The 26,277-nt window shown below is 36.2% G+C and overlaps 1 protein-coding gene across 6 annotated transcripts in view; it reads left to right on the forward strand.

Annotated features, from left to right (window-relative positions):
* BRAF (B-Raf proto-oncogene, serine/threonine kinase) overlaps positions 1-26,277 on the forward strand; it is a 172,337-nt gene that overhangs the window by 113,112 nt on the left and 32,948 nt on the right. For 5 of the 6 annotated variants that reach the window (XM_038559385.1, XM_038559386.1, XM_038559387.1 and 2 more), the window contains 6 exons: positions 4,600-4,759; positions 12,116-12,152; positions 15,963-16,099; positions 16,341-16,458; positions 18,702-18,786; positions 19,983-20,159. In XM_038559385.1, coding sequence (XP_038415313.1) covers positions 4,600-4,759; positions 12,116-12,152; positions 15,963-16,099; positions 16,341-16,458; positions 18,702-18,786; positions 19,983-20,159 — 714 coding nt within the window. Of the gene's footprint in view, positions 1-4,599; positions 4,760-12,115; positions 12,153-13,511; positions 13,632-15,962; positions 16,100-16,340; positions 16,459-18,701; positions 18,787-19,982; positions 20,160-26,277 lie in introns of all 6 variants that reach the window. The other variant, XM_038559390.1, reaches the window with a different exon arrangement.

Genomic DNA, 26,277 nt, shown 5'->3' on the forward strand with positions numbered 1-26,277 from the left:
GGTGATGAATGATGGGATGGTAGGGGGGAAATAGCATAAACAAAGGGAATGGAATGGTAGAGTTGAGAGGTGGTGAACAGAGGCTAATCTTAAGTTGAGACGTAGCATGTATGAGACCAGATTATGAAAAGTGTTGGGTTTCAAGTTGGAATTTAGACTTAATAGAGGTGGGGGGAGTAAAAGTTTTTGAGCAGAGGACTAATCTGGTGAAAATGGTTTTGAAGAAAGAAGCACTACCGGTGATATACAGATAGATTAATGGACAAATATCTAGAGTGAAGAAGGCTAATTCAGATGTTGTTCACAGTGAAGACCATGAGAGGCAATAAAGACTTGAACTGGGATGGTAGCAGTGTGGAGAAGGGATGGGTATATATAAAGTGTAAAGAAAATATTTATAGTGTTTATTAGTTGTGGAGGATAAAGGAGAAAACTGACTTTAAAGATGATCCAGGGATCCCTGGGTGGTGCAGCGGTTTAGCGCCTGCCTTTGGCCCAGGGCGCGATCCTGGAGACCCGGGATCGAATCCCATGTCGGGCTCCCGGTGCATGGAGCCTGCTTCTCCCTCTGCCTGTGTCTCTGCCTCTCTCTCTCTCTCCGTGTGACTATCATAAATAAATTTAAAAAATAAAAAATAAAAATTAAAAAAAAAAAAAAGATGATCCAAAGGCATCATATATTCAAGCTTCATAGTAGGGAAAAAAAGATGATGAATTTAACAGATATTAGTGTTGTGGAGAATTTCTTACATAGGTCTACATACTCTTTCCCTTTTGGATTTGAGGCAGAATAAATTAAGCTGTATTTGGAAGCATGTGGTTTAAAAAAAGTCCTCACATGGCATTCTGTTCTATAATATTCCAGAGATAATTAGTTAAGATCAGAAATATTTATTGTCAGTTTGAACTCTACTTCCTTCCTCTCTTCACAATGTAATGTTATCTTTTCCACCTAGAGACAAAAAAAAAATGGATAATTCCAAGACGTCGAATTTTACAAAACCAACCTTTCTAGAGGTCTCATAGGCTACAAAATCTAGAAAAGATTTGTATTAAGGACTAGATGTTTCTATCTACTTTGGAACACTAGAAAATGGAACCATTAAATTTGGGGTGGGGGCTGCAGTGGTCAGGTTGTAATAGTTATCTGCTCTGGTGGAATCCTTTTATTCCTGCTGTCTTTATTGTTAGTTTTATGCACCTAGGTCGTTCTTAGGCAGGCGCTCAAAGTCTTGTAATTGTTTGTTTTGATTTTTAATTAATCTTTTGGCTATGGCATTTACTCCTGACAGGTTCTGTAAGACCATGATGCCTTTCTAATGGCAGGTCCCAATTCTGTGAGCAGAGTTACAGAACACCACAATGAAATTAACTTGGTCTCTCTGAAGGTTTATAATGGTAATGATCCAGGACAGTTACCTTCCACTGAAGGGATGCTGTCTTAAAATTACAAAACCATTTGCCTATGCCATGAGTATTTTATTTATAACTAAACTGAAGTGTACATTCTGGTCTTGAGCAAATGTTAAGAAAGATGTTCAAACTTTTGTTTTCCTTATGCTTTTATGTCATGTGTCTATATGTGCCTATGAAAAGATAGAAGCCAGTCTTATTCTATACTGCTGTTTCTTTGCATTTTGTTAATAGTCCTTATGACAATTACAGTGGTCATAAAATGCATATAATAATGAATGTAACCAAGACATATTGGGGAAGTGATACATTGACTAATTTTCAAACAAAAGTTAGAGGTACCTCCTTTTCTGCTTTTTAAAAATGCTGTGGAATGTATGAATGTCTGAAAAGTCAACATTTTAAAATTTCCATACTGCTGAACAGAAGTAGTCACTTGGCTTCAAACTCAATATTCTTTAAAAAAAACTTTTAATATTCTAGAGGCACCTGGATGTCTCAATGATTGAGCATGTGCCTTTGGCCCAGGGCGTGATCCCAGGGTCCTGGGATCAAGTCCCACATCAGGCTCCCTGCAGAGAGCCTATTTCTTTCTCTGCCTATGTCTCTGCCTCTCTCTATGTGTCTCTCATGAATAAATTAGAAAAAAAAAAAAAAACCTTTTAGTATTCTAGTTAAAAATTAGATCTAAACTAACTAGTAATTTGCCAAAGGGTTTTAGAGGTAAAATTCTTTTTATTTTTAATCTAATACTGTTTTAAAGAGGTTTGCAGCAAGATAAGTAAAGGTATCATCAGGAGAAACCCAGTTTGCTGGCTACCAACATACTTCACAGGGTATAAACTGCCTTGGTCCAGGTAAATACATCCCAGTATGGAAACTGAATTTTATCAATCCCTAGAAATGATGAGTTATTAGAAATACACTGATTTACAGTGACCAGAATTAGAAAAGACTGAATCAGAACTCCAGGTAATTAATTTCCAAGAGAAATAGAGCTGTTATTGTAGACCAAAGTTCTTATGTTGGATGGGCCAGCACTCAGTCTACTTGTAGAAGATATTTATGAGAAACCAAATTATAATCTAAAGATTGCTTTTGTTAAGCATGGGATTAGGACATTACTCAGATGTTTTATGACACCAGGATATAATTACTTAAAGTTTTCTCCAAAGTTACATACTTGCTGTCAAGTCTAGGTAAATTGACTTTATGGGCCAACAGATGCCTTCTACTGGGTAATGGTAGATACCAACTGCCAAATATAGTCTTTCTGATTTTGTGTAACCTCACTTCTTAAATATCCATTCATTTCTTTAGGTAATAAAATTTATCATATCAAATCCCAGTTTTTGTTTTTCCTCCTTCTAGACCAATGCTCTTTGAATATACGTTCTGCTTTGTTATAAACTACATTTTGCGATCATAGTCCAATTCAGTAACTTTCAAAAATGACTTGCTCTCTCTTATGCCTGTACTAGACCGATTATGTTTATTAGACTGCCCTATACAACTGTAGTTAATTCAAGCTTTTTCCACTTCTAAGTCCTAACTCAAATCACGCTATTGACTTGAGACTTTAAATCAGCCTATAGTTTTTTAAAAGTAGATGTATTTTCCAAAACTTTTTTTAAAAACCAATTTTGTCAGGCAGCCCAGGTGGCTCAGTGGTTTACAACCTGTCTTCAGCCCAGGGCGTGATTCTGGAGACCCGGGATCGAGTCCCACATCGGGCTTCCTGCATGGAGCCTGCTTTTCCCTCTTTCTGTGTCTCTGCCCCCCCTTCTCTGTTTCTCTCATGAATAAATAAAATCTTTAAAACAATTTTTTTTGGTAATTTTTTCATTCTTTTACCTGTTCCCAAAATCCCTTAGCAAAAGGCATATGTTGGCTGCCTAAAGCAAAAATAAAGATAGCTCTTTCACAAACTAAAATTTTTTCAATAATTAATAGAATAAAAAGAACAAGTGGAGTGTGGTAATTTTTCTAAAGGCCAGGTCCATCAGTTTTAGCCTGTAATTCTCATTGTATGATACTAAGTATTTAAAGTACATAGTATTATTTTTATTTCAGTTCTAAGTGGACTCCATTAATATGAACAAATGAGCTCAAAATTTCTTTCCCTACCGTTTAGAGCATGCTTCAAAGAGTAAAACTATAAACCGGTCTGGTTCAGATTTTGTTAACATGCTTTATGCAGAACCTTTAAAAAAAAAAAAAAAAAAAAGCCTTTTGTCACTATTTGGCTTCTTTGGCTCTTCAAACCTCCTTCTATTCCTTTTTGTACTATATTTACTTCCCATTCCTTTCTAAACTCTGTCCCCTCCCAAAATATCTTTTTACTCCCTCCACAATTGTCTTTCTGGGTGTGTCTTAATAGCCACTAAATAATACAGATTATTACAGAGTTTGCATAAAATGGAATAGAATGATAACCTATCTCTTTAGAGAGGCTGTTAGCACTGTGTCATTCATTGGTCTTGATGGAGCTCACCAAGACAACCATACTTCCTCTATTACGTGATACTCCCTTCCCACTTCCCTTGGATATCCTTTCTGAGGGCATTAGACTCCTCACAGAGGTTTACAATCTTTTCACAGAACTTTATTGTATTCTGTGAGTTCTCGGTTTATTTCAGTGCAGCGAGACATCATAGAATTTGTTATTTACCTACAGTACCAAAATAGATCATTCTGTCACCTATTTTGATGATCTTATCAAAAAGCAATATATATTTTTTTAATTTTTATTTATTTATTTATTCATGAGAGACACACAGAGAGGCAGAGACATAGGCAGAGGGAGAAGCAGGCTCCCTGCAGGGTGCCTGATGCAGGACTTGATCCCAGGACTCTGGGATCATGACCTAAGCCGAAGGCAGACACTCAACTGCTGAGCTACCCAGGCATCCCTCAAAAAGCAATCTTTTAAAAGATTTACTTTAATGCTTAATATATGATTGTCTTGTGTTGCTTAGTTATTGGACATGGTAAACATTTTTGAATATGAGAGATTGACACTATAAAGATTTTTTGGAACGCTTAAAAAACTAAGTATTTGTTAAGCGCAGTTACTCCTGGGTTTTTAATGTTTTATAAGGAAATCTTTATATCATCCTTTTTAAAATGTTATTATCTATATAAAGTTGCCCTGAATCTTATCTTTCAATGACTTGATTTTTCCAGGCCCCCAATTCTGACCAGTCCGTCTCCTTCAAAATCCATTCCAATTCCACAGCCTTTCCGACCAGCAGATGAAGATCATCGAAATCAGTTTGGACAACGAGACCGGTCCTCATCAGCTCCAAATGTGCATATAAACACAATAGAACCCGTCAACATTGATGTAAGCATCCAGCATTATTAGAACTAAAAAAAAAAAAATTGGGTGTATTTATTTTTCTGCTACATCTGTAATACAGATGAGAATTGTGTATCGTAGCTATTATTAGTGATAGACTTTTCCTGAATTACTGATCAGAAAAGCCTGGTCATCTTCTCTTCTGGTATTAAATACTTAACTGGTGCCAAATTGTGAAGTTGTTCTGATATTTTTCCTTACATTTTTTCTGCAAAAGTCTTATGTTCATTTATTTAACAGATAATCCCTTGGCCATTTTATAGTAAATAAGAATACAGTTGCAGGTTTTCAATCTTTATCTTTAAAGATTTTAAGTCTTTATCTAGATTTCAAAAAGTAGAAGATTTTCAATCTTTATCTAGATTTCTAAAAGTAGAACTTTGAGCTAAATAACTCTTAACAACCAGCCATTACTTTATGTACAAGACATGCAAAACTACCTTTTACCTTCCTTACTTTTTCGACTATAACACTGTATTCCATCTTTCTACATATCGTGAATTTTTGTATATTCTTTTTTGTAAAGTTTCTCATTAAGTTTTATTCATTTAAAAAAATGTATCTTATATAATATAATCATCCTGTATTGTAATCTCATCTCTTCAATTAATTTAGGCACCTCCTGGCTGGTCACTCTTGATGTTTTTACTTTTTCAGTTTATTTTGCACACTGTAACTTAATTATGTACCTTAGTGTTGCTTCTTCAATTAGATCTTCTTGGCAGCAGAAACCATTCCTTTTTTTTTTTTTTTTTAAGATTTTATTTATTTATTCATGAGAGACAGAGAGAGGCAGAGACACAGGCAGAGGGAGAAGCAGGCTCCATGCAGGGAGCCTGATGTGGGACTCAATCCCGGGACTCTAAGATCACGGCCTTGGCCAAAGGCAGGCACTAAACTGAACCACCCAGGGATCCCCAGCAGAAACCATTCCTAACATTAGTTCACTTGATACCTATCTTAGAATGAAATACATAGTTGGTCATCAAAAAATATTTGTTTCAGTAAACAGGTTAGAAGAAGAAACAGGAAATTTCCCATATTATAGACCAAAGATCACAAACTTGAAGGGCCAGATAGGATATTTTAGACTTATGGGTCATATGACCTCTAATGACAGCTATTGAATTTTGTCATTGTAGTGTGAAGGCAGCCAGAGAGAACACAGTATAAACAAATGGATGTGGCTTTATTTCCGTAAAACCTTTTTTTTTTTTTCCCGTAAAACTTTATTTACAAAATAATCTGGTAATTGAACTACAGAAGAGAATAATGTGCTCTGCTACCTGAGCTGTGGTGGGCTAGGAATCCCTATCTAGAATTAGGTGTCCTACTCCCAGAATTTGTGCTTTCAAATAAAGAGTATAGGTTATCTTTAATCTCTGTAATAAGCAACAAAACAGGAAACTCACCAAGCTTGTTTGCCTTGGAAAGTAATTATATTAAGAAGGAGTTAAAATCAATCAATTAATTAATTAAAATAAAGTAAAAATAAAATGGAAGTTCGAACTGTTTCCCCAAATAAGCAGGGTACTAGAATTAGTGAGGTGGTTTTTTGTGTGTTAGAAGATAGGAATTCTTCTCATTATATGAGCATTCCTTATGTGAGTCCTCATAGTTATAAGGTTGAGTTAGAGAAGCAAAAATTGTACTAAAAGGAAAATGTTCACTTATTAACAGACTAATGTTAGTCCCCATACAAACATTCTTCCCCATCTAATGCCAGTTTGCATTCCAATCTCCATACATCATTATCCAACATTTCAATGAAAACAATGCAGATTGATTGCAAGTCTGGCAAAAAGAAGAAAGAAAGAAGAGATTTTAAGGGTTTTATGAAGACGAAAAGGGACTTTGGAGAACTACTAAAATTGTAAAAAGCCATTGAAAAAAAGGAATACAGAATTAAATTAGTCTAATTAACAATAGAAAAGATCCACAGAGATGACAATATAATAGGCTCTCCAAATGAAAATAACTTGAGTATTAAAGGATTGATAGAGTACCTTCAGGGAACTGATGAAGCCCTCTAAAATTTTTATAAAGATAGATTTATTTATTTATTTATTTATTTATTTATTTATTTATTTATTTTAGAGAAAGGGGGAGAGGATGGGCAGGGAACTGGGCAGAGACAGAGGGAAACTCTGCTGAGGGGCTTGAAACTAGTTTTTCCTCTAGCTAACAGATCTGAATACAAAGGAAGAAAAAAGTAGAAGAGGGAAATATGGGAATAATGAGATTGTGAAATAAGAAATCAAATCTTACTTCTGAGTTAGATCTATTCTCATTATGTTCAAAATTATAGCTGTGTTACTTTCAATATTAACATCCTGTTAGACTATTTCCCTCTAGACTTTTCCTCTCAGTGTTACCAATGTTCTCTTGTTTTATGAGGCTTGAATATGTCGGTGTCATTTTTATTTATTTATTTTTTTAATTATTTATTTATTTATGATAGTCACAGAGAGAGAGAGGCAGAGACACAGGCAGAGGGAGAAGCAGGCTCCATGCACCGGGAGCCCGATGTGGGATTCGATCCCGGGTCTCCAGGATCGCGCCCTGGGCCAAAGACAGGCGCCAAACCGCTGCGCCACCCAGGGATCCCGGTGTCATTTTTATATTTTGCCTTTTTGTCCTCGTTTTTTAACCAGATAGTCAAAGGGTATCAGTTCTTCCTTTTGATAACTCATCTCCAATTTGTCCTTATTATTTCTACCCTCTGGGCCCATATTTCTTCCCTTGAATTACTTATTACATTAATTTCCTAAATAGATTTCCTGCCATTGGTTTCTCTATCCATTTCTATCCATTCTTTTTTTTTTTAAGATTTTATTTATTCATAGAGATGCAGGGGAGGGGGGGAGAGGCAGAGACACAGGCAGAGGGAGAAGCAGGCTCCATGCAGGGAGCCTGACGTGGGACTCGATCCCGGGACTCCAGGATCACGCCCTGGGCTGCAGGCGGCGCTAAACCGCTGCACCACCGGGGCTGCCCTCCATTTCCATTCTTTATGGTACTGTCCTCTGTCATCATCTGTTCCTTGTTCCAAAAATTTCATGGACTTCCCACTGATTATAAGATAATATATAAATTCTTCAGCATATTCATTCAATTTCAGTCATTTCATTCAGCTCCCTCCAATAATTACTTATCATTTATTATTTTAGTAAACAAGATTTTTTTTTTACTTTTTTTTTTTTTGACATGACAATATTGACACTGGAATAGGCATTATGACATAATTGGAAATTAAGGGTAAATTAGTATATGATCTTTGGCCTAAAAGAGGTCAGAGTTTAATGGATGAATCAGACATATAAATAAATAGACACAAAAATATATAGTGGTAATTTATAAAAGAGGGTAAAAAACTTTTACCTTGTTCTATATAGGAATACTTAATAGAGAAAGGACAATATTTAAGTCATATTGTAAAAGATGAATGTGTAGGAGTTGATTGAGCACACTTGGTGAGGGTTTTAGGAAGAAAAGACATTTGTTAAGGAAATAGTATATGCAGAAGTATGGAAGTACCTTTACATTGGATGTAATTAATAGTTGATATTGTAGGAGTTTAGGGCTCAGGAGAAGGGTAGGAAATGGTAGAAGACAAAACTAGATGGGTAGAGTCCATACTCTGCCCGCATACACCCTACCTGTATCTGCTTTAAGGTCTCTGTAGGACCTGGTAGTCGGGAGTTTGAAAATTTTTAAGTGGTAGATAAAGTGGTCAGCTCTATGTTCTGGAAGAATCTTTTGAATTAATGAGATATTTGTAGGCAAGACTGTTAGGAATGATACCGAAAATGGCTACTGTTTATGAATGCTTACTCTATGAGAAGTACTGTACTAAGAGCTTTACATAAATTTTCTTACTCTGTCCCCATAAACAGTCATGGGTTAGTACTATTTTTATTCTTATTTTACTATTGAAAAAATTAGATTTTGAGGAGGTTAAGAAACTTTCCGAGATCACACTACTGATAAATGATTGAAACGGGGTGTAAAATCCGCCCTTTCTTGCTTATTTCTTCTATGTTCTGTAGAGTCATAGATGAAAGAGGTGAAAGAGATGAGGGGTAGAATATAATGCCCAGATTTCTCTGGCTTGGATGTATAGATAGTATCCATTCCAGTCGTTAGGATAGGAAGTACCGATGGAAGAACAGTACTTATAAAAATGAAACTGGTAACTATTATTTTGACGATACTGACATTAAGATATCTGAGGGACTTTACTGGTTTAGAGGTCCAGTAGCAGTTGAATATCTTATATAACCTTGAATAGACATACAGCTTTTGGAGTAATTATCATATTTGTCAGTTAAAATATGAATGTAAATGATACTACTCAAAGAGTTTGTGTAAATTGCTGAGAGGGTAGAATATGCAGCCCCATTGAATATTATTAATATTGAGACAGAGACTGTTGTTCTGTCTCTTTTGTGGTCTCCTCTTCCTAAGTCTAATTTCAGCTAAGTAAGAGAAAGTAGTGTTGCAGAAGCCAACAGGAGAAAAGGGACTTCAGGAATGCTCAAGTAGTTGATGTCAGTTGCCAGTGAGATTCCAATGATAAGGACTGAAAATGACTATTGGACTATGTCATTTTGTCATTGTAACTTCATTAAGACCTGTTTTAGAGGGCTGGTGGAGGAGAGCAAGGCAGGTGAAGATGTGGGTTAAGTGTCAGTTTTGAGAAGCTTGGCTGTAAAGGAATAATGAAGGTGCTGTAGATTAAAGCAGAGTTGAGGGACAGTTTTTAATGTGAGAGTCTTCAGCATATTTGTAACTTGAGGGAAAAAAACAAGTTGAAGAGAGAGGTTGAAAATAGGCAAGATAGGCAATAAGTGATATAGTAAAGTTCCCTTATCGTGGAAACAATGTTCCTCAGAGGCTATATTAAAAGTGGACATAGCTAGAGCTCTGCAGCTCTTTACAGGCTCTATAATCTAGGACACATAACTTAACCTTGAAGCTAGTAGTGTCTACCTCTTACAGTGGATTAAGAATGATTATTATGCCTTGCACATAGTAAGAATTTAGAATTTATAGTTAACATGACTGTGCAAATATAGGTATAAGGACAGAACAGAATTTTTTTGATGGCTTCTGTTTTCTCTTTCATGCTAAATGGAAGAGATACAAGTAAGAAAGGAACTACAGGAGATGAGGAAGAGTTTGAAGTAGCTAGTATTAGAATAATAGAAGATCTTCTTTAACCTAGAATAAATAAGAAGAATGTCAAAGAGCTTTAAGAATGGATTGAGGGACGCCTGGGTGACTCAGTGGTTGAGCATCTGCCTTCGGCTCAGGGCGTGATCCTTGAGTTCTGGGATCGAGTCTCACATCAGGCTTCCTGCATGGATCCTGCTTCTTCCTCTGCCTGTGTCTCTGCCTCTCTCTCTATGTCTCTCATGAATAAATAAAAAATCTTAAAAAAAAAAAAAAAAAAAAAAGAACAGATTCAAAACTGGAAGTATGTGGTGCAGTAAGAGTGGAGAAAGCCAAATAAGAGTGGAGAAAGCCAAAATTGGCTGATCCCTGGTTATGGGGAGTCACAAGTTTGGTGCAGCAAAAAGGAAAGGGATGTGGCCTTTCTGCCTTTGTCTTGTTCTTTCTGTTCAAAAGGTCCTTTGCTTCCCTCTTCCCCCTGCATTCCTATCTATCCCTTAAGCCCCAACTCATAGCTCATCTCTTGAAATGCTTTACCTATGATCAGGTCTTAAAGTTATTTATCCTTTGAACTTGTGTAGCACTAAGAATCTTTTCACACATACTATTTATTTGGCAGTTAACTAAGCATCTTTGGTACCTCTTTTATTGTTTTCTTAAGCTATTTTTCTTGTATCATTTATTTCCGTATGTGCATCTCTTCCACTTAGATTAAAAGCTTTTGGGCAGCCCCGGTGGCTCAGTGGTTTGGCACTGCCTTCTGCCCAGGGCGTGGTTCTAGAGACCCGGGATTTAGTTCTGCGTCAGGCTCCCTGCATGGAGCCTGCTTCTCCCTCTGTCTGTGTTTCTGCCTCTCTCTCTGTGTGTGTTTCTCATGAATAAATAAATAAAATCTTAAAAAAAAAAAAAAAAAACTCTCAAGAATACAGAAAGTTAGTGATACCACCAGGATTTTATATTTATTGGTAGTCACACAACCCCTAATACCTAGCACGTTGTTTGCTAGATATTAAGAGTATTTATTGGTTATTCTGTTGAAGGCTTTATATAATACATTAAACATGATAGAAATCATCTGTAAAAAATTTACTCTGGGTCTTAGCCTATAAAAGAAAAGTTACATATTTAGAAAGAGCCTTTGAGTCTGTTTAGAGACATTTGTGGCCATTCAGTCCCTTATATTTAAGTTAAACTGGATAAAAACCTAAGTTCTACCTATTAAGGTCCAAATTGCCTTATTGCCAGTAGACTTTTCCCTCCCCACTCCCCAATATTATCTATTGTAAAAAGAATCATAAAGGTAGATTTTAACAAAACTCTTGTTTGAGCCATTTTGATTTTGCTTCTAGTGATTCCTTATACATCTGTATTTTTATAATTGCAATCAATGTACATTTAATTTTATTTTTTATCATACTGTAAATATGTTTCCCAATACAAGCTTCCTAGCTATTTCAGTAGCTGAACAATACTTATTATATTGATGCACCATAATTTACTTAACCCAAATGTCAATAGGTCTATAATAGGGAAATAATTGTTAGTATGATGGATAATGCTGCACTGGACATCTTTGTGCATATCATTTTTTCTTCTGAATTATTTCCTTAGGAATAATTCCCAGAAGTGGAATTATAGGATCGAAGGGTATGAACATTTTATGGCTCTTAATATGTGCCAGAATTTTTTTTTTAAGAATTGGTGCAGCCATTGGTTTTGAATGGGCTGATAGGAATTTCAATATTTGATCAGGACTAATAATCTCTTCAATATAGGATTAGGTTGGCAAGTGCTTCAAAATGTTTATTTTATCATGTTTACCAGCTAACTTCACATTCTTTCTGTTTTGTGAAATCATCATTAGACAGGTATTTTGTTTTTTGTTTTAAGATTTTTTTTATTTATTCATGAGAGACAGAGAGAGAGGCAGAGACACAGGCAGAGGGAGAAGCAGGCTCCATGCAGGGAGCCCAGTGTGGGACTAGATCCCGGGTCTCCAGAATCAGGCCCTGGGCTGAAGGCAGCACTAAACCGCTGAACCACCCTGGCTGCCCTAGATAGGTATTTTGAATTAACCTTTCTGTTAATGTCTAGTGAAAAGTTGAGTGTTGTTATTACTTTCTTACCATATGCTTTGAATAAACATCCATTCCTGTTTGTTTGTAGGACTTGATTAGAGACCAAGGGTTTCGTAGTGATGGAGGTAAGTAGTGATTTCAATTTTAAAAAAACCTCAGAAAAATGCATTTGCTTTGCTGCTTGTCTCCTTTATATTTGCTTCTTTCATGAAACACAGACACAGAGAAAAATGCGTAGAGAAAAGCCCCAAATATTTTTTGGTTTTCTTATTATTTATCATTTATGTCTAATATAATTTTAACTGATTTATAAGATGAATAGAGAAAAAGGATATAAAAGGGAGTCTTACCTGTACTATATAATTTTAAAATGCTGTTATCATCAAAGAGAGAGCCTGAATTATTTTACATGCTTTATGGATTCCTGTCTTCATAACTCAAGACGCTAAATCCAGGAGTCTTCACAGTACCAGTAATATTTAACGATTGTGCTTAGAATCAGTTAAATCCTGATTTTCCTAAATCATTCTTAGGGAGAATCCCTTAGATTGCCTGTCACAAATTTTCAGTTTGTTAGAATTGGCTTTCTAGAAGGATTTGGAATGGACCCTAATAGAAAGCTTTTATGTCCTCTTAATAGTCCAGTAAATTAAATAAGTAAATGAAAAATTGGGTTGAAATTTCTTACAGAATTTTTATCAGATATTCACTCTAGCACTCTGTGAAAATTGGGGACATAAAGCATTGCTTAAGAAAGTACTTTTAAAGTAAGATTACCCCTATATAATGTTTTCCCAGAAATGATATTTGAATCTATCTTGAATATTCCGTCCAGATGGTCTTCCATGCTTACTTTTTAAGCTGTCTTCTAATAAGGAAGACCTGCAAAACCCATTTATCTTATTGAGAGTTAGTCTCTTCACTGTGACCTGCTTTATCTTCAAAATATCTAAGCCCAGACTTAAAGATATTTTATATTGAAAAACATTGTAAAAACTGTCTTTTGTTATGTTTCTGTATACTTGTGAACCTGCCAGAATGATAACCCTACCTTATATATTGGATTTAGTATTCACAGTAGCATGTAGTTTAAAAAGTTGTGGGTTTTTTCCATTTGTTATTCCATAAACCTGCCAATTAATGTTGCTGCCAGTTTGACTTTCATATGTCTTAATAACTGTGGCTTTTGATGATTTTGCCCAGTACATCCAGCATTTAAATGTTGCCGTCATGTTAGCATCACAGAGTTAACTTAGTCATAAAAACTGCCTGCTTAGTACCAAAAATCAAATGGCATTTCTTGTCCTTTTTATGAGTCACTTTATAAAACTCATTTGGATTTTATGAAAACAAGCAGAATTTTTTAGACATCCAGAATGATTTTGTGAAGCAGGCTTCAGCTCATTTACTCCCATGATTTCTTTCAGTTCTTCTGTGTGTCTGTCTTCCTGTGTTTGCCTGCCCCTCTCTTTCTCTTCTAACAGCCCCTTTGAACCACCTGATGCGCTGTCTTCGGAAATGCCAATCCCGGACTCCCAGTCCCCTCCTACATTCTGTCCCCAGTGAAATAGTGTTTGATTTTGAGCCTGGCCCAGTGTTCAGAGGTAGTTGGGCTCTTCTTTCTTGTTTTTACCCAAAGCAAACTAAATATAAACTATAGATACTGTTTGTGCCTCACCCTCACAGTGTGTGTTTGTAAGTGTGAGAGTTTTCAGTACTAAATTTCTGCTTGGCCTGGCTGGAATGCTCTGAATGTGCTTCTCACACATACTACCACAAGCTTTCTGTATGCTATCCTGTTGTAAATTTTTAAAAGCAAGAAAATTCCGAGCTAAGATGTCCCATCTTGTTTTTTGTTATGTGACTTACTTTTTGGTCTTGATAACTTCTTAAACTCAGTGGGTGGCAATAAATTTTATATATATATATGGAGGGAGTTGTCCTTCAATCTGCATTACTTTTATTTTAATCCATTTAGGTGGTAGCCTTCTTGACTATTAATATTTATTACCAATTTGTGTGGTTTTAAAAAACTAAAAATGGAAATCACAATTATGAGATTTTGCTAGACTTTTGGCTTTATTTTTCTGTAATAGCAGTGTTGTTTTTTTAAATGTAGGACATGTACATTTTATATTATATCAAAATTAGGGAGCCTTAAAAAAGGTTTGTAATATATTTGGGGTCCTTCAGCACACTTTAGAAAATTTGAGGGTTGACACTCTCAATTATGCCCTAATACAAGTGGAAAGCTAACAGTATAATTTCACCCTCCTGTTTTATCTTGCCTTACTTTAATTAGTAGTTAAACTGATTTTTAAAGATTTAAAGAATTGGATTTACTGGGTTTTGCTAGTGACTGTAGTGAATGTAGTGGTGGTGTTTCAGATTTTTGCTCTCAGCCAGGCTGTTTCTCATAAAATCCATAGAATGGGCTAGAAGTCCTATGGTGCTGAGTAGTATAACTGAAGTAAGTAGTACAGTACAGTCCTGAGGATTATGAAGCCTGAGCAAGCAGTTTAGGCTTTAGAATGTTGAAAGTTATCATCAGAAATGGATTATGCTCTAGTTACAAACATTCCAGATACCATTTTCTTTTCGAAAATTGCATGTTGGATCATGGAAATTCTACATGATGACACATGTAATATACTAATGATAAAATTCTATACAGTTTTTTTTTTTTTTTTTAATTTATGATAGTCACAGAGAGAGAGAGAGAGGCAGAGACACAGGCAGAGGGAGAAGCAGGCTCCATGCACCGGGAGCCCGATGTGGGATTCGATCCCGGGTCTCCAGGATCGCACCCTGGGCCAAAGGCAGGGGCCAAACTGCTGCGCCACCCAGGGATCCCAATTCTATACAGTTTTAACATTGAAATGTAGACAGTTGTATCCTTATTCTTTGAAAGATTAGTGATAGCTACCCCCAAATAGTAATCTTCTTTCCAAAAAACAAAGATTCTCTGGAGGTCTTTTTGTTGTATATGCAGATATTACTGGATATCTCAGTTCTACTTAGCTATCTATACTCAGGCCATACTAGGAGTCCTTAGCTTGAACCCCTCTAAATCAGGTAAATGAATTTAGGATTTCTGCTTAGTCAGCATTTGGAAAAGTATGCAGCCCGGCCAGCTGAGTCTACTTTCAGTGTATCCTATGGGCTCACTTGGCTGATAGGATATTTCCATTTGTAGTAACTTGACAGGAGGCCATAACACGCACACGCACTTTGCTCTTCCTTTATATGAGTAGCAGTTTTTCAGAAAGTCTTGAGAAACCTGCTTGGCTTTGTTTACTTTAACTTTGTTATACAAGTAATAAATAATTTTTGTTTAGTGGGATAGGAAACCAGGAACCAGTGAACTGAGCAATATTTCTAACTATTTGTTAAATAGTATATAGTTAAATAGTAATAGGATTTTTAAAGTTTTAGTGGCTAAAATGATAGAGCCAGATATTTTTAACATTAAGGCCATTTTTATTATATGTTTACTTTTGGGAGTTTCCATCTGTTTTTATGTCGATTGGCTGTTTAGGTGACACAAAATAGTTATACGCTTTTTTTAAATACATATAAGCTTTTAAATTGATTTCACTTTTTTTAATCAAAGAAACAAAAACTTGGGAGTATTGTTTCAGTATTCCTCTCTTAGTTTAGAAGCATTATTTTTATTCTGGACTCTGTACTAATCAGTAAAGTTTGTATCTGTAACTTGATATTTTAAAAGTCATTAAGTTGACCAGAAAACTAAAAGAAATTATAGTGCAAATCACCAAATGAGGCCGATTTCGGCCTTTCATTTCTAAACGCTGTATATTTAAACATACACTGCATTTTTAAAGAAGTCTTAAATTTCTCCCCACCCTCTGCCCCAATAAATTAATATACTTGATCCTCCTTTAAAAGATATATTTTTCATTTCACTAATTTAGGATCAACCACAGGTTTGTCTGCCACCCCCCCTGCCTCATTGCCTGGCTCACTCACTAATGTAAAAGCATTACAGAAATCTCCAGGACCTCAGCGGGAAAGAAAATCATCTTCATCCTCAGAAGATAGGAATCGAATGGTAAGGGTATATAATATCTTTTTTCTTCTTGAGTTCTTTTGTTTTACATATCATAGCTATATGTAATGTCACCTTTTAGATTGTATGATATATATAATTTGTCAGTATGTGACACAGTATTCACTTAATGAAATAAATATAAGAGCTGATAGTTTTTTGCTTAAAACATTCCCACATACTGATTTTTTTTTCCTCTCTTCTTTTTTTGCTTTGGCTTGACTTTTACACAATTATTCTCAAGAAAACACTTGGTAGACGGGATTCAAGTGATGATTGGGAGATACCTGATGGGCAGATCACAGTGGGACAGAGAATTGGATCCGGGTCATTTGGGACAGTCTACAAGGGAAAGTGGCATGGTATGTATGTAATACAGTGATACACAGGATCCCCTATGTAGCGGATCCCTGGGTGGCTCAGCGGTTTGGCGCCTGCCTTCGGCCCAGGGCGTGATCCTGGAGTCCCAGGATCGAGTCCCACATTGGGCTCCCTGCATGGAGCCTGCTTCTCCCTCTGCCTGTGTCTCTGCCTCTCTCTCTCTCATGAATAAATGAATAAAATCTTAAAAAAAAAAAAAAAACCAGGGCATGTTTAACAACTTCTATTAAAAAAAAAATATCAAAGGGAATATTCCCTATTTGCATCATTAAGCTATTTTGATCAGATTCAAGAGTCTTCCAAAGGGTTTCTAACAAAAATCATGGGAAATAAAAACTGGATTCACAGCAACGAGGACTCTTATCATTAGTGTAATAATTTTTAAAGATGACAATTTTCTAAGCGAGCTATACTCCAAGATTTTTTTCCCTAAGAAGTCTTTTTGTGATTTTATTTGTATTATAAACCACAAGTAAACATTAAAAATGTACTTACCAAAGGAGGAAATAGCCAGGAAACTTACAATGTCTAGTCTCATTAGATATCAAAGAATTACAAAATAAAAAACTAGAAATCATTTGTCTCTCAAGTGGACAGATTTTTTTTTTTTAATTGATGGTGTTTATAGCTGTGTTTGTAATACTGCTGGTAGGAAAATAGTTACAAATTTTCTGGAGGGCAATTTATCAATATGTATGTTAAGCCAACAAGTCGATTTGTAGAACTACCAACTAATGGGACAGAAGCAAACAGACGTGTATGCAAGTACATTCATTAGAGACTTAATGAAAAATGTTCATTAACAGAAGGCAGGATAAATTGATAACCTCCATATATGATTATATAGACATGAAATAGTGTAGATCTATACTTATTGATATAGAAAGGTGTCCGTGGTTTTTAAATTTTACAAAGCAGCATGTGTAATATTTCATATTATGGTACCTAAAAATAAATATATAACATAAAATTTAAAATGACTGTCAGTATTTTAGTATGTATCTTTTAGGTTATCTTTCATATGTATTTGTAAGTATTCACATTGTATACATACAAAAGCCTAATAGGATGTGTATCAGTATGTTAACTGATCATTTCTGAGTGACATGATTATAAGAGATTTTAATTTTTTTCTTTATACTTTTAAAATGTTTTTCACTAGGAGCTCTGTATTTATTACTTTGATAATCAGGAAAAATCTGTATTTATATCAGAGTATAACATACCTGCAAAAAAGTGCGAGATTCTTCTGTATTATTGTGTGTGGTTGTAGGTCATTCTCTATGTAATATTCATTGTGTGATTATAATATGATTTAGTTTTCGATCTCTACTGTATGATGAGCATTTGAATAGTTTCCACTTTGGAGCTATTATGAATACTGCTGCTATGAATATTCTTAGTACATGTTGTTTGGTGAACATATGTTTCATTTTTGCTGGGTGTGTGTCAGGGAAAGAATTGTGGGACCACTGGATTTACATATGTTCAGTTTTAGTAATTGCTGCCAAGTGTTTCAACTGGTTGTACCATTTTACACATCTACTAGCTATGTAGAAGAGTTCTGCCTGTTTCACATGAAAATTGTGGGGGTTTTAAATTATAATTTAAGTAATTTTCCAGGGGATCCCTGAGTGGCTCAGCAGTTTAGTGCCTGCCTTCAGCCCAGCGCATGATCCTGGAGTCCAGGGATCGAGTCCCACATCAGGCTCCCTGCATGGAGCCTGCTTCTCCCTCTGCCTGTGTCTCTGCCTCTCTCTCTCTCCCTGTGTCTCTCATGAATAAATAAATAAAATCTTTAAAATTAATAATAATTTTCCTAAGCAAAAGCAGGTGATCCATGGATTTGAAAAATATGTTAAGTACTCACTTAACATATTTTTTCTTTCTCTGATGAAGAAATTTTGCAGTTTTCTCTTTCAGCCAAGTTTCACTGGGTCTGTCATTGGTAAATTTAACATTCAGTTAGTAAAATCATCTAGTTTAATATTGTTAAATAACCAAGAAAATACCATGGGAATGTAATTGGCTAAACTAAATTTCCACAGGAAAAACAATGCTGGGTATTTTTTTGAATTGGTGTTTTGAAATACTAGTATAGGAGTATCATTATTTAGTTTTTATCCTTAGAAAATTAATGCAGTTTAGGAAGTTAAGATATCATTTATTTGTACTTTAAAGTTTAAAATATTGAAATGACATTTGGAATGACAATTTTTTTTAGGTGACGTGGCAGTGAAAATGTTGAATGTGACAGCACCCACACCTCAGCAGTTACAGGCCTTCAAAAATGAAGTAGGAGTACTCAGGTGAGCCTGTGTGAATTACTGTTTTTCAGAGAAATTATCTTCTTTTTCCCAATGATAGCTGCTGGTGGCTTTACAGATTTACTAAAAATGGATAAAACAAAGCTTGTATGAGTATATTTTGTCTTTAACCATATTCTGTAAGTGGTATGCAATACTGTAGTGTGTGTGTGCATATAGTGTGTGTGTATATATATAGTGTATATACACATATATATTGGTATAACTGATGGCAAAATTAATCCTAGAATGAATTAATAGAAATATAGTATTCTGATCATGGGAAATCATACCACCACTTAGTAAAATAATACTCTCAAAATTCTAACCTTACCAGAACACATTTAAAGACTGCATCACACCCTGAAAGTTGAGGAATATTAACAAACTAGAGTATATCCAGGCTTGGACAACTTAGATGAGGAGAATTCTGGAACTATAACTTAGGAGGATAAAAGTCAACAGAACCGAGGATATTTGGGCCCATTGAAGGCCATTATGTTCAAGAGGGTATACAAACTTTGTTTTATTCCAGAAAGCAGAGCAGGAAAGCCAGTGGTGGAAGTGGAGGGGAAATGATTTTTTTCTCAACCCCAAAGCACTTTCTAAGACTAGAACTACTTAAGAGACAAAAAAAAAGAGTGTGGGGGGTGGAGGTGGAGTGAGGGAAATAAGCTACATCTCAGTGATGAGCTTCGTGTAATTGAAGGTATTTAAGCAACTTCCAGTTGCCTATCTGTGAGGTGTATTAAAATGTAAGACCTTTCTGAAAGGGGTAGGATGTTAGACCATACAATTCCTAAAATCATTTCTAAATTTATCTTTCCATTGTCTTTTTTTTTTTTTTATGATTTACTTATTTATTTATTTTAGAGGGAGAGGGAGTACACAAACATGCAGACATGAGTGGGAGGAAAGGCAGAGGGTGAGAATCTCAAACAGACTCCCTGCTGGGCATGGAGCCCACTGAGCACAGAGTGGGAGACAAGGCTCCATCTCAACACCTTGAGGTCATGTGAGCTAAAACCAAGAGTAGGTCACTTAACCAACTGAGCCACCCACGCGCCCCTCCATTGTCTTTTTTAAAATACTTTTTTCTAACAATGTCTTACTGATAATTAGTTAGCTTTGGCCCACTTTTTAAAGATGTGCTGAAGTTTATTGACCTTTACTATTTACCGATATTCTTCTTTTTACAGGAAAACTCGACATGTGAATATCCTACTCTTTATGGGCTATTCAACAAAGCCCCAACTGGCTATTGTTACCCAGTGGTGTGAGGGCTCCAGCTTATATCACCATCTCCACATCATTGAGACCAAATTTGAGATGATAAAGCTTATAGATATTGCACGGCAGACTGCACAGGGCATGGAGTAAGTTCCATTCTGTTAAATCTCTTATAAATTATTTTTGAAGACCACTGATGGTATTTTAAAGGTTTTAGCTAATATTCTTTTGGGTTGCTTTTTAAAATTACTTGTCTAGTAACATAAGGACACATTTTAACTAATGGCTAGCAGTATGATATTAGGAAATAATATCTCTCTAGTATAGTCTTCAAAAACATATATCAAGTACTTAATTGCAAATGCGTGACTACAAATTTTTTTAGCATGCAGTGATTTAACAGTGAAGGTTCAGAAAACAAAACAGGCAAAAAAAAAAAAACCTATTGAAAAGTCATTAACAAAAAAAAAAAAAGAAAAGTCATTAACAGTTACTGAAGTGTACAAAATGATTGTTAAGTTATCCTTTCAGATTATTTTCTCCATGTACCCATATTTTTTATTACAAAATGGTCATCTGAATGAAATAAAGTTAAATGGAAAATCTGCATTCTGATCTTTTTGGTGGGTTTCAAGCTGAGTTTTTCATAGCCATTGAATTTTGCTATATAATTAAAAAGCTCAAAGATTACTTGAGTAGAATTTATTGTCAGTCAAAATAGGGAACTAATTGGGAAGGATAAATTTTGCATACAACTCTTAAGTACAAATGCAGAAATGAACCAAGAAGTAAAACTTAATAAATTTTGAAAGCACTTAGATGAAAAATTTTAAGTGAGTGAAATACAAGTTTGAAAGCTCTATGGGTAGTTTAAAAATATGAATGTATATTACATTTACATTTTATAGTATACACGTTGCTTACATGCATAAATAATTATGTCATTTATAAAGTACATATTTTTATTTGCTTTTATAGATAAGGAAACAGAATTTTAAATGACTAAGATTGCACATTTAATAAGCACAGCAAAAGTATCAAACTCAGAATGTGAGTCCAAGGCATTATTCTTTCCCCATATTCACTATGCTACTCTTACATTTTAAAATTAGAATTAGGGATCCCTGGGTGGCGCAGCGGTTTGGCGCCTGCCTTTGGCCCAGGGCGCGATCCTGGAGACCCGGGATCGAATCCCACATCGGGCTCCCGGTGCATGGAGCCTGCTTCTCCCTCTGCCTGTGTCTCCGCCTCTCTCTCTCTCTCTGTGTGTGACTATCATAAAAAAAAAAAAAAAAAAAAAAAAAAAAAAAAAAAAAAAAAAAAAAAATAAAATTAGAATTAAAAAATAAAAAGAATAAAAGGGTAAAAGTATACCTATGTATTTGACACCTAGAGCTCTGACTTAAGATCAGTTAAAGCAAGTAAGCATAGAACCAGGACTCAAAATAAAATCTGGCTCTTGTATCTTCCCACTAAACTATCACCCTCTCTGTCTCCAAACAGGACAGTATATGTGTAATTTAGATTGTTTACAAGCCTGTGTTCAGCCAAAAATGCTTATTGCAGCAAATGATACCTATTCAGTAACATTTCCATTTATCCACTAGACTTAAAACAATCTCAGCCTTTAATATAAGTTAGAATCTGAATCTGTTCAAATCTGAAAGGTATAGTAAACTCTTATAGAAAATAAACTATGGCAAAAATAGTAAACATTAATAGGGAAAAAGCTTATTCTGCTCCCATCCCACCAGTTTCTTTGCTGTTTCTTTTTTTTATTTTTTAAATTTTTATTTATTTATGATAGGCACACAGAGAGAGAGAGAGAGGCAGAGACACAGGCAGAGGGAGAAGCAGGCTCCATGCACCGGGAGCCTGACGTGGGATTCGATCCCGGATCTCCAGGATCGCGCCCCGGGCCAAAGGCAGGCGCCAAACCGCTGCGCCACCCAGGGATCCCTCTTTGCTGTTTCTTCACCAAGTCAAGCCTGCTCCCTCCTCATAGCCTTTGTACTGTTCTTTTTTTCTTTGAGATACTTAGTTCAGAACTATCCATAGAGCATCTTCCTTATGTCTCTGTTCAAATGGCACATTTTAAAACAAGCCTTCTCAAGGCATCTGGGTGGCTCAGTTGGTTAAGTGTCTGGCTTTTGATCTCAGCTCAGGTCTTAACCTCAGAGTCATGAACTCAAGCCCCACGGTGGGGCTTGAAAAAATAAAAGAAGCCTTCTGTCATCACTTATATAACTAATGTTCCTACCCTACCTATGTCATTTTCCACATCCCTCTCCTTTTTTTTTTTTTTTTTTTTTTTAAGACCCAGCTCTTTGTGATATAGTTGTTTATTGTCTGTCACCCCCACTGGCATACAGTTTATATGAGATGAGGGGCTTTGTTTGTTCATTGTTTTATCCCTAATGGTTAGAACAGGGCCTGGCCTATAATAGGTACTCAATACATATCTATTAAATGCAAAAAATGAAAGAATGATTACACATAGTAATATATATTGGTAGGTTTACATTCTGGAAGAGAGAGAAGCCAAATCTTTCTCATCAAAACTGAAATGATGGGTAGCCTGGGTGGCTCAGCGGTTCAGCGCCACCTTTGGCTCAGGGCCTGATCCTGGAGACCTGGGATCAAGTCCCATGTCAGGCTCCCTGCATGGAGCCTGCTTCTCCCTCTGCCTGTGTCTCTGCTTCTCTCTCTCTCCCTCTCTCTCTCTCTCTCCCTCTCTCTCTCTATCTCTGTGTCTCATGAATAAATAAATAAAATCTTTAAAAAAAACAAAAACTGAAATGTTGAGGCACCTAGGTGGCTCAGTTGGTTAAGCGTCTGCTTTTGTCTCAGGTCATGATCTCAGGGTCCTGGGATCAAGTCCCATGTTGGGCTCCTTGCTCAGTGGGAAGTCTTTTTCTCCCTTTGCTCCTTCCCCCACTTAATGCTCTATATCTCTCTGTGTGTCAGATATCAAATAATTAAGTAAAATCTTTAAAATCAAAAACAAACAGTAAGGAAAGGAAAAATAGTCAAAGAATAATAAAAGAATAATGAAAGGGGAAAAGCTTTGGCTATAAATAGAGGCAAGAACAAAAGACAGTATTAGAAATTGTTTTTAGGGGGATCCCTGGATGGCTTAGCTGTTTAGAGCCTGCCTTTGGCCCAGGACGCAATCCTGGAGTCCCAGGATCAAGTCCCGCGTTGGGCTCCCGGCATGGAGCCTGCTTCTCCCTCTGCCTGTGTCTCTGCCTCTCTCTCTCTCTCTCTCTCTCTCTCTCTCTCTCTAAGTCTATCATGAATAAATAAATAAAATCTTTAAAAAAAAAAAACTGTTTTTAGAAACAGTGATGGAGGGGGAAGCACCTGGGTGGCTCAGTGGTTGAGGGTCTGCCTTTGGCTTAGGTCATGATCCTGGGGTCCTGGGATGCAGTGCCACATCATGCTTCCCACAGGGAGCCTGCTTCTCCCTCTGCTTGTGTCTCTGCCTCTCTCTGTGTGTCTCTCATGAATAAATAAATAAAATCTTAAAAAAAAAAAAAAAACACCAGAAACAGTGATGGAGGGGTGACTGGGTGGCTTAGTTGGTTAAGCATCTGCCTTCCACTCAGGTCATGATCCCAAGGTTCTGGGATTTAGCCGGCCTCCCTGCTCAGTGGGGAGCCTGCTTTCCCTCTCCTGTTCCCCTGCTTGTGTTTCTCTCTCCGTGCCCCCCACCCCGTGAAATAAATAAATAAAATCTTAAAAAAAGAAACAGTGATGAGGCAGTGAAGTGCCAGTATTGATAAAGACAAGAAGTGACCATAGAGAGAACATTATCAAATTGGAGTAGTTCTATAGTCTGGGGAATAGTCAGTTAAGAGGCAGTATGTTCCTATTGCTTTACAGTGTTAATTCTGTAAGCATGACCTTGATGTCTATCTATTCCAAAATACTTGGCTCACTTTTTTTTTTTAACTTGGCTCACATTTTTAGGTAACTGACTATATAATGAGTATACCTTGTTATGAATGCAGATCATCCTATCAGCTTATCCTAGATTTTAATAGCTAAAAAAAGTATTAATTGTAAATTTTAAGCCTTCTAGCAAGAGTTCTTATATTACCAGTCTTAACCAAAGAAGATACAGTTCCTACTTTTCCTTTCTGTTCATAATAAGACAATAACATACAATGCAGTGGTTAAATAAACTAACACATTTTTAGTTTCCAAAGGGCTTTGGCAGATGTGGGTTTTCAGTTAAGGTGACAGATTTTTGCTATCTTTAAAATTCCACTAAAACTATAATCAAGGAATTTTTTTAAGCATGAACATATAAGGACAGAGACAACAGAGAGGAAGGAGACACAAACAACATTTTGAAAGCCAGAAAGCAGATGGAGAAGTGGTAATGAACTTAATATACCTAAAAAAGCTAAATTCTTAGTTAGCAATGGAGAAATGAAAATCAACCTGATTTATACCACAAATTCCTCAAAAGTCTCAGAAATTGGCAGTGCCAGGTATCTTCAGAAGAGGGAAGGTACATAAGTGAGAAAGCATATCTGAAAATCTCTGAATCATGTCTGCTGCTCTCTTTGACTGGATGACTGCTTCATCCCTTCCCTGGCAGTAGACTGATACTCTTTTAGAGAGAGGAAAACCAGTTATGTCCAAATGGGGGACACAGACATGGATATTTTACCAGAAACAGGATTGAGTGACTCCTTCCTAAAGGATGCATGGAGAGTTACTCAAGCACTCTCTTTTCAATAATTCCCAGAATGCTGGCAGTCAGACCTTCCCTTTCAGGCAGGAGATTGGGAAAGCCTTCTCTGAGGAAATTTACCAGCCGAGGGGAAAGACCCAGAGGTTGCAACATCAGGGATTCCACCTAGATCACTGTACAGGGAAGTTGAAAAACAAGAAGCCCATCTATACACTCAAACCTTTCAGGCACTTTGTTGAACCTTCACTTAGTCTGAGTAAGACAAATTGTCTCTGGATCATCAAACCTTAGATGTAAAATCTCAAATGCCAGTGACAGAGACCAAAACAAATGGGAGTTAAAAAGGTAACTAGGGGGATCCCTGGGTGGCGCAGCGGTTTGGCGCCTGCCTTTGGCCCAGGGCGCGATCCTGGAGACCCGGGATCGAATCCCACGTCGGGCTCCCGGTGCATGGAGCCTGCTTCTCCCTCTGCCTGTGTCTCTGCCTGCCCCCCCTCTGTGTGACTATCATAAATAAATAAAAATTTTAAAAAAAAAGGTAACTAGCAATAAACAAACAGTGCAAGGAGAGGGGATGCCCTCTCCCCCAAAAACCTGTCCGTTTGCTCAGAGATAAGAGTTTTTATTCATGAAGCAAGAACAAATGGTTTATAAGGAACATTTGGATAATAACAACATCAACAGTGTTAAAATGTTGAAATTGTAATCCAGTGCAAATTATGTGCTTTGCAGCTATTTAATTCTAAATGTCTGATCCCTCCTTCCTTGTCCTCCACCATCATTTCACAGAAGACAGAGCAAGTGAGAGGTACCTAACCACTAAGTCCTTAGACTATCTAAATAGCTTCCTAATAATGTACTTTTTTATGAAGCCCTCATTCAAAATAGCCTGCCCCTTGCATGTTTTCCAGATGTTCTTGATCTTTTCTGACTCCTTTCTAAAATATATTTTGAAAAAAGAAAAAAATAAACTATATTTTGAAGTCAGAATAAGAGCATATAACTCATTGTATAAGGTGCTGGGGTTACAGTCATTCATAGGTGTAATACCTTCAGTAATTAGGAAAGTTGAATCATTAGGACTTGAAATGTGTCTTTTATATTGGATTACAGAATATAGGGAGATGGGTGACATCTTTTCGTTGTGGTTTTGTTGTCTTTACTCAATGAAGGATCATTTCTGATTCCTCGGTTTCCCTGTAGAGAGCAGAACTATTCTCATGGTAGATAATGAGAGCCCCACTCTTTAGGAATCAGGGTCAGTATGGTATGTTTATCATCTTCTTACCTGACAGTCATTGATTCAGCCTAAGGGCCAAGGTATTCTAAGAATAGAATAAAGAAATACTAAAGAAATTTCAAAAAAACATATTTCAGTAATGATCAACTAAAGAAATTTCAAAAAAACATATTTCAGTAATGATCAACTTGTCATGCCATTTTTTTTGCAGAACTTTTAATTTCAGTATAATATTGTATAATTTTTAATTTAGCTTTGTCAGAAAATATACTAAATCTCAAATCAAGACAAAGTTGTGATCTGTTACAGACAGGGGTTA

Source organism: Canis lupus, chromosome 16 (assembly GCF_011100685.1).
Source record: "Canis lupus familiaris isolate Mischka breed German Shepherd chromosome 16, alternate assembly UU_Cfam_GSD_1.0, whole genome shotgun sequence".
In the NCBI taxonomy this organism is placed as follows: Eukaryota; Metazoa; Chordata; class Mammalia; order Carnivora; family Canidae; genus Canis; species Canis lupus.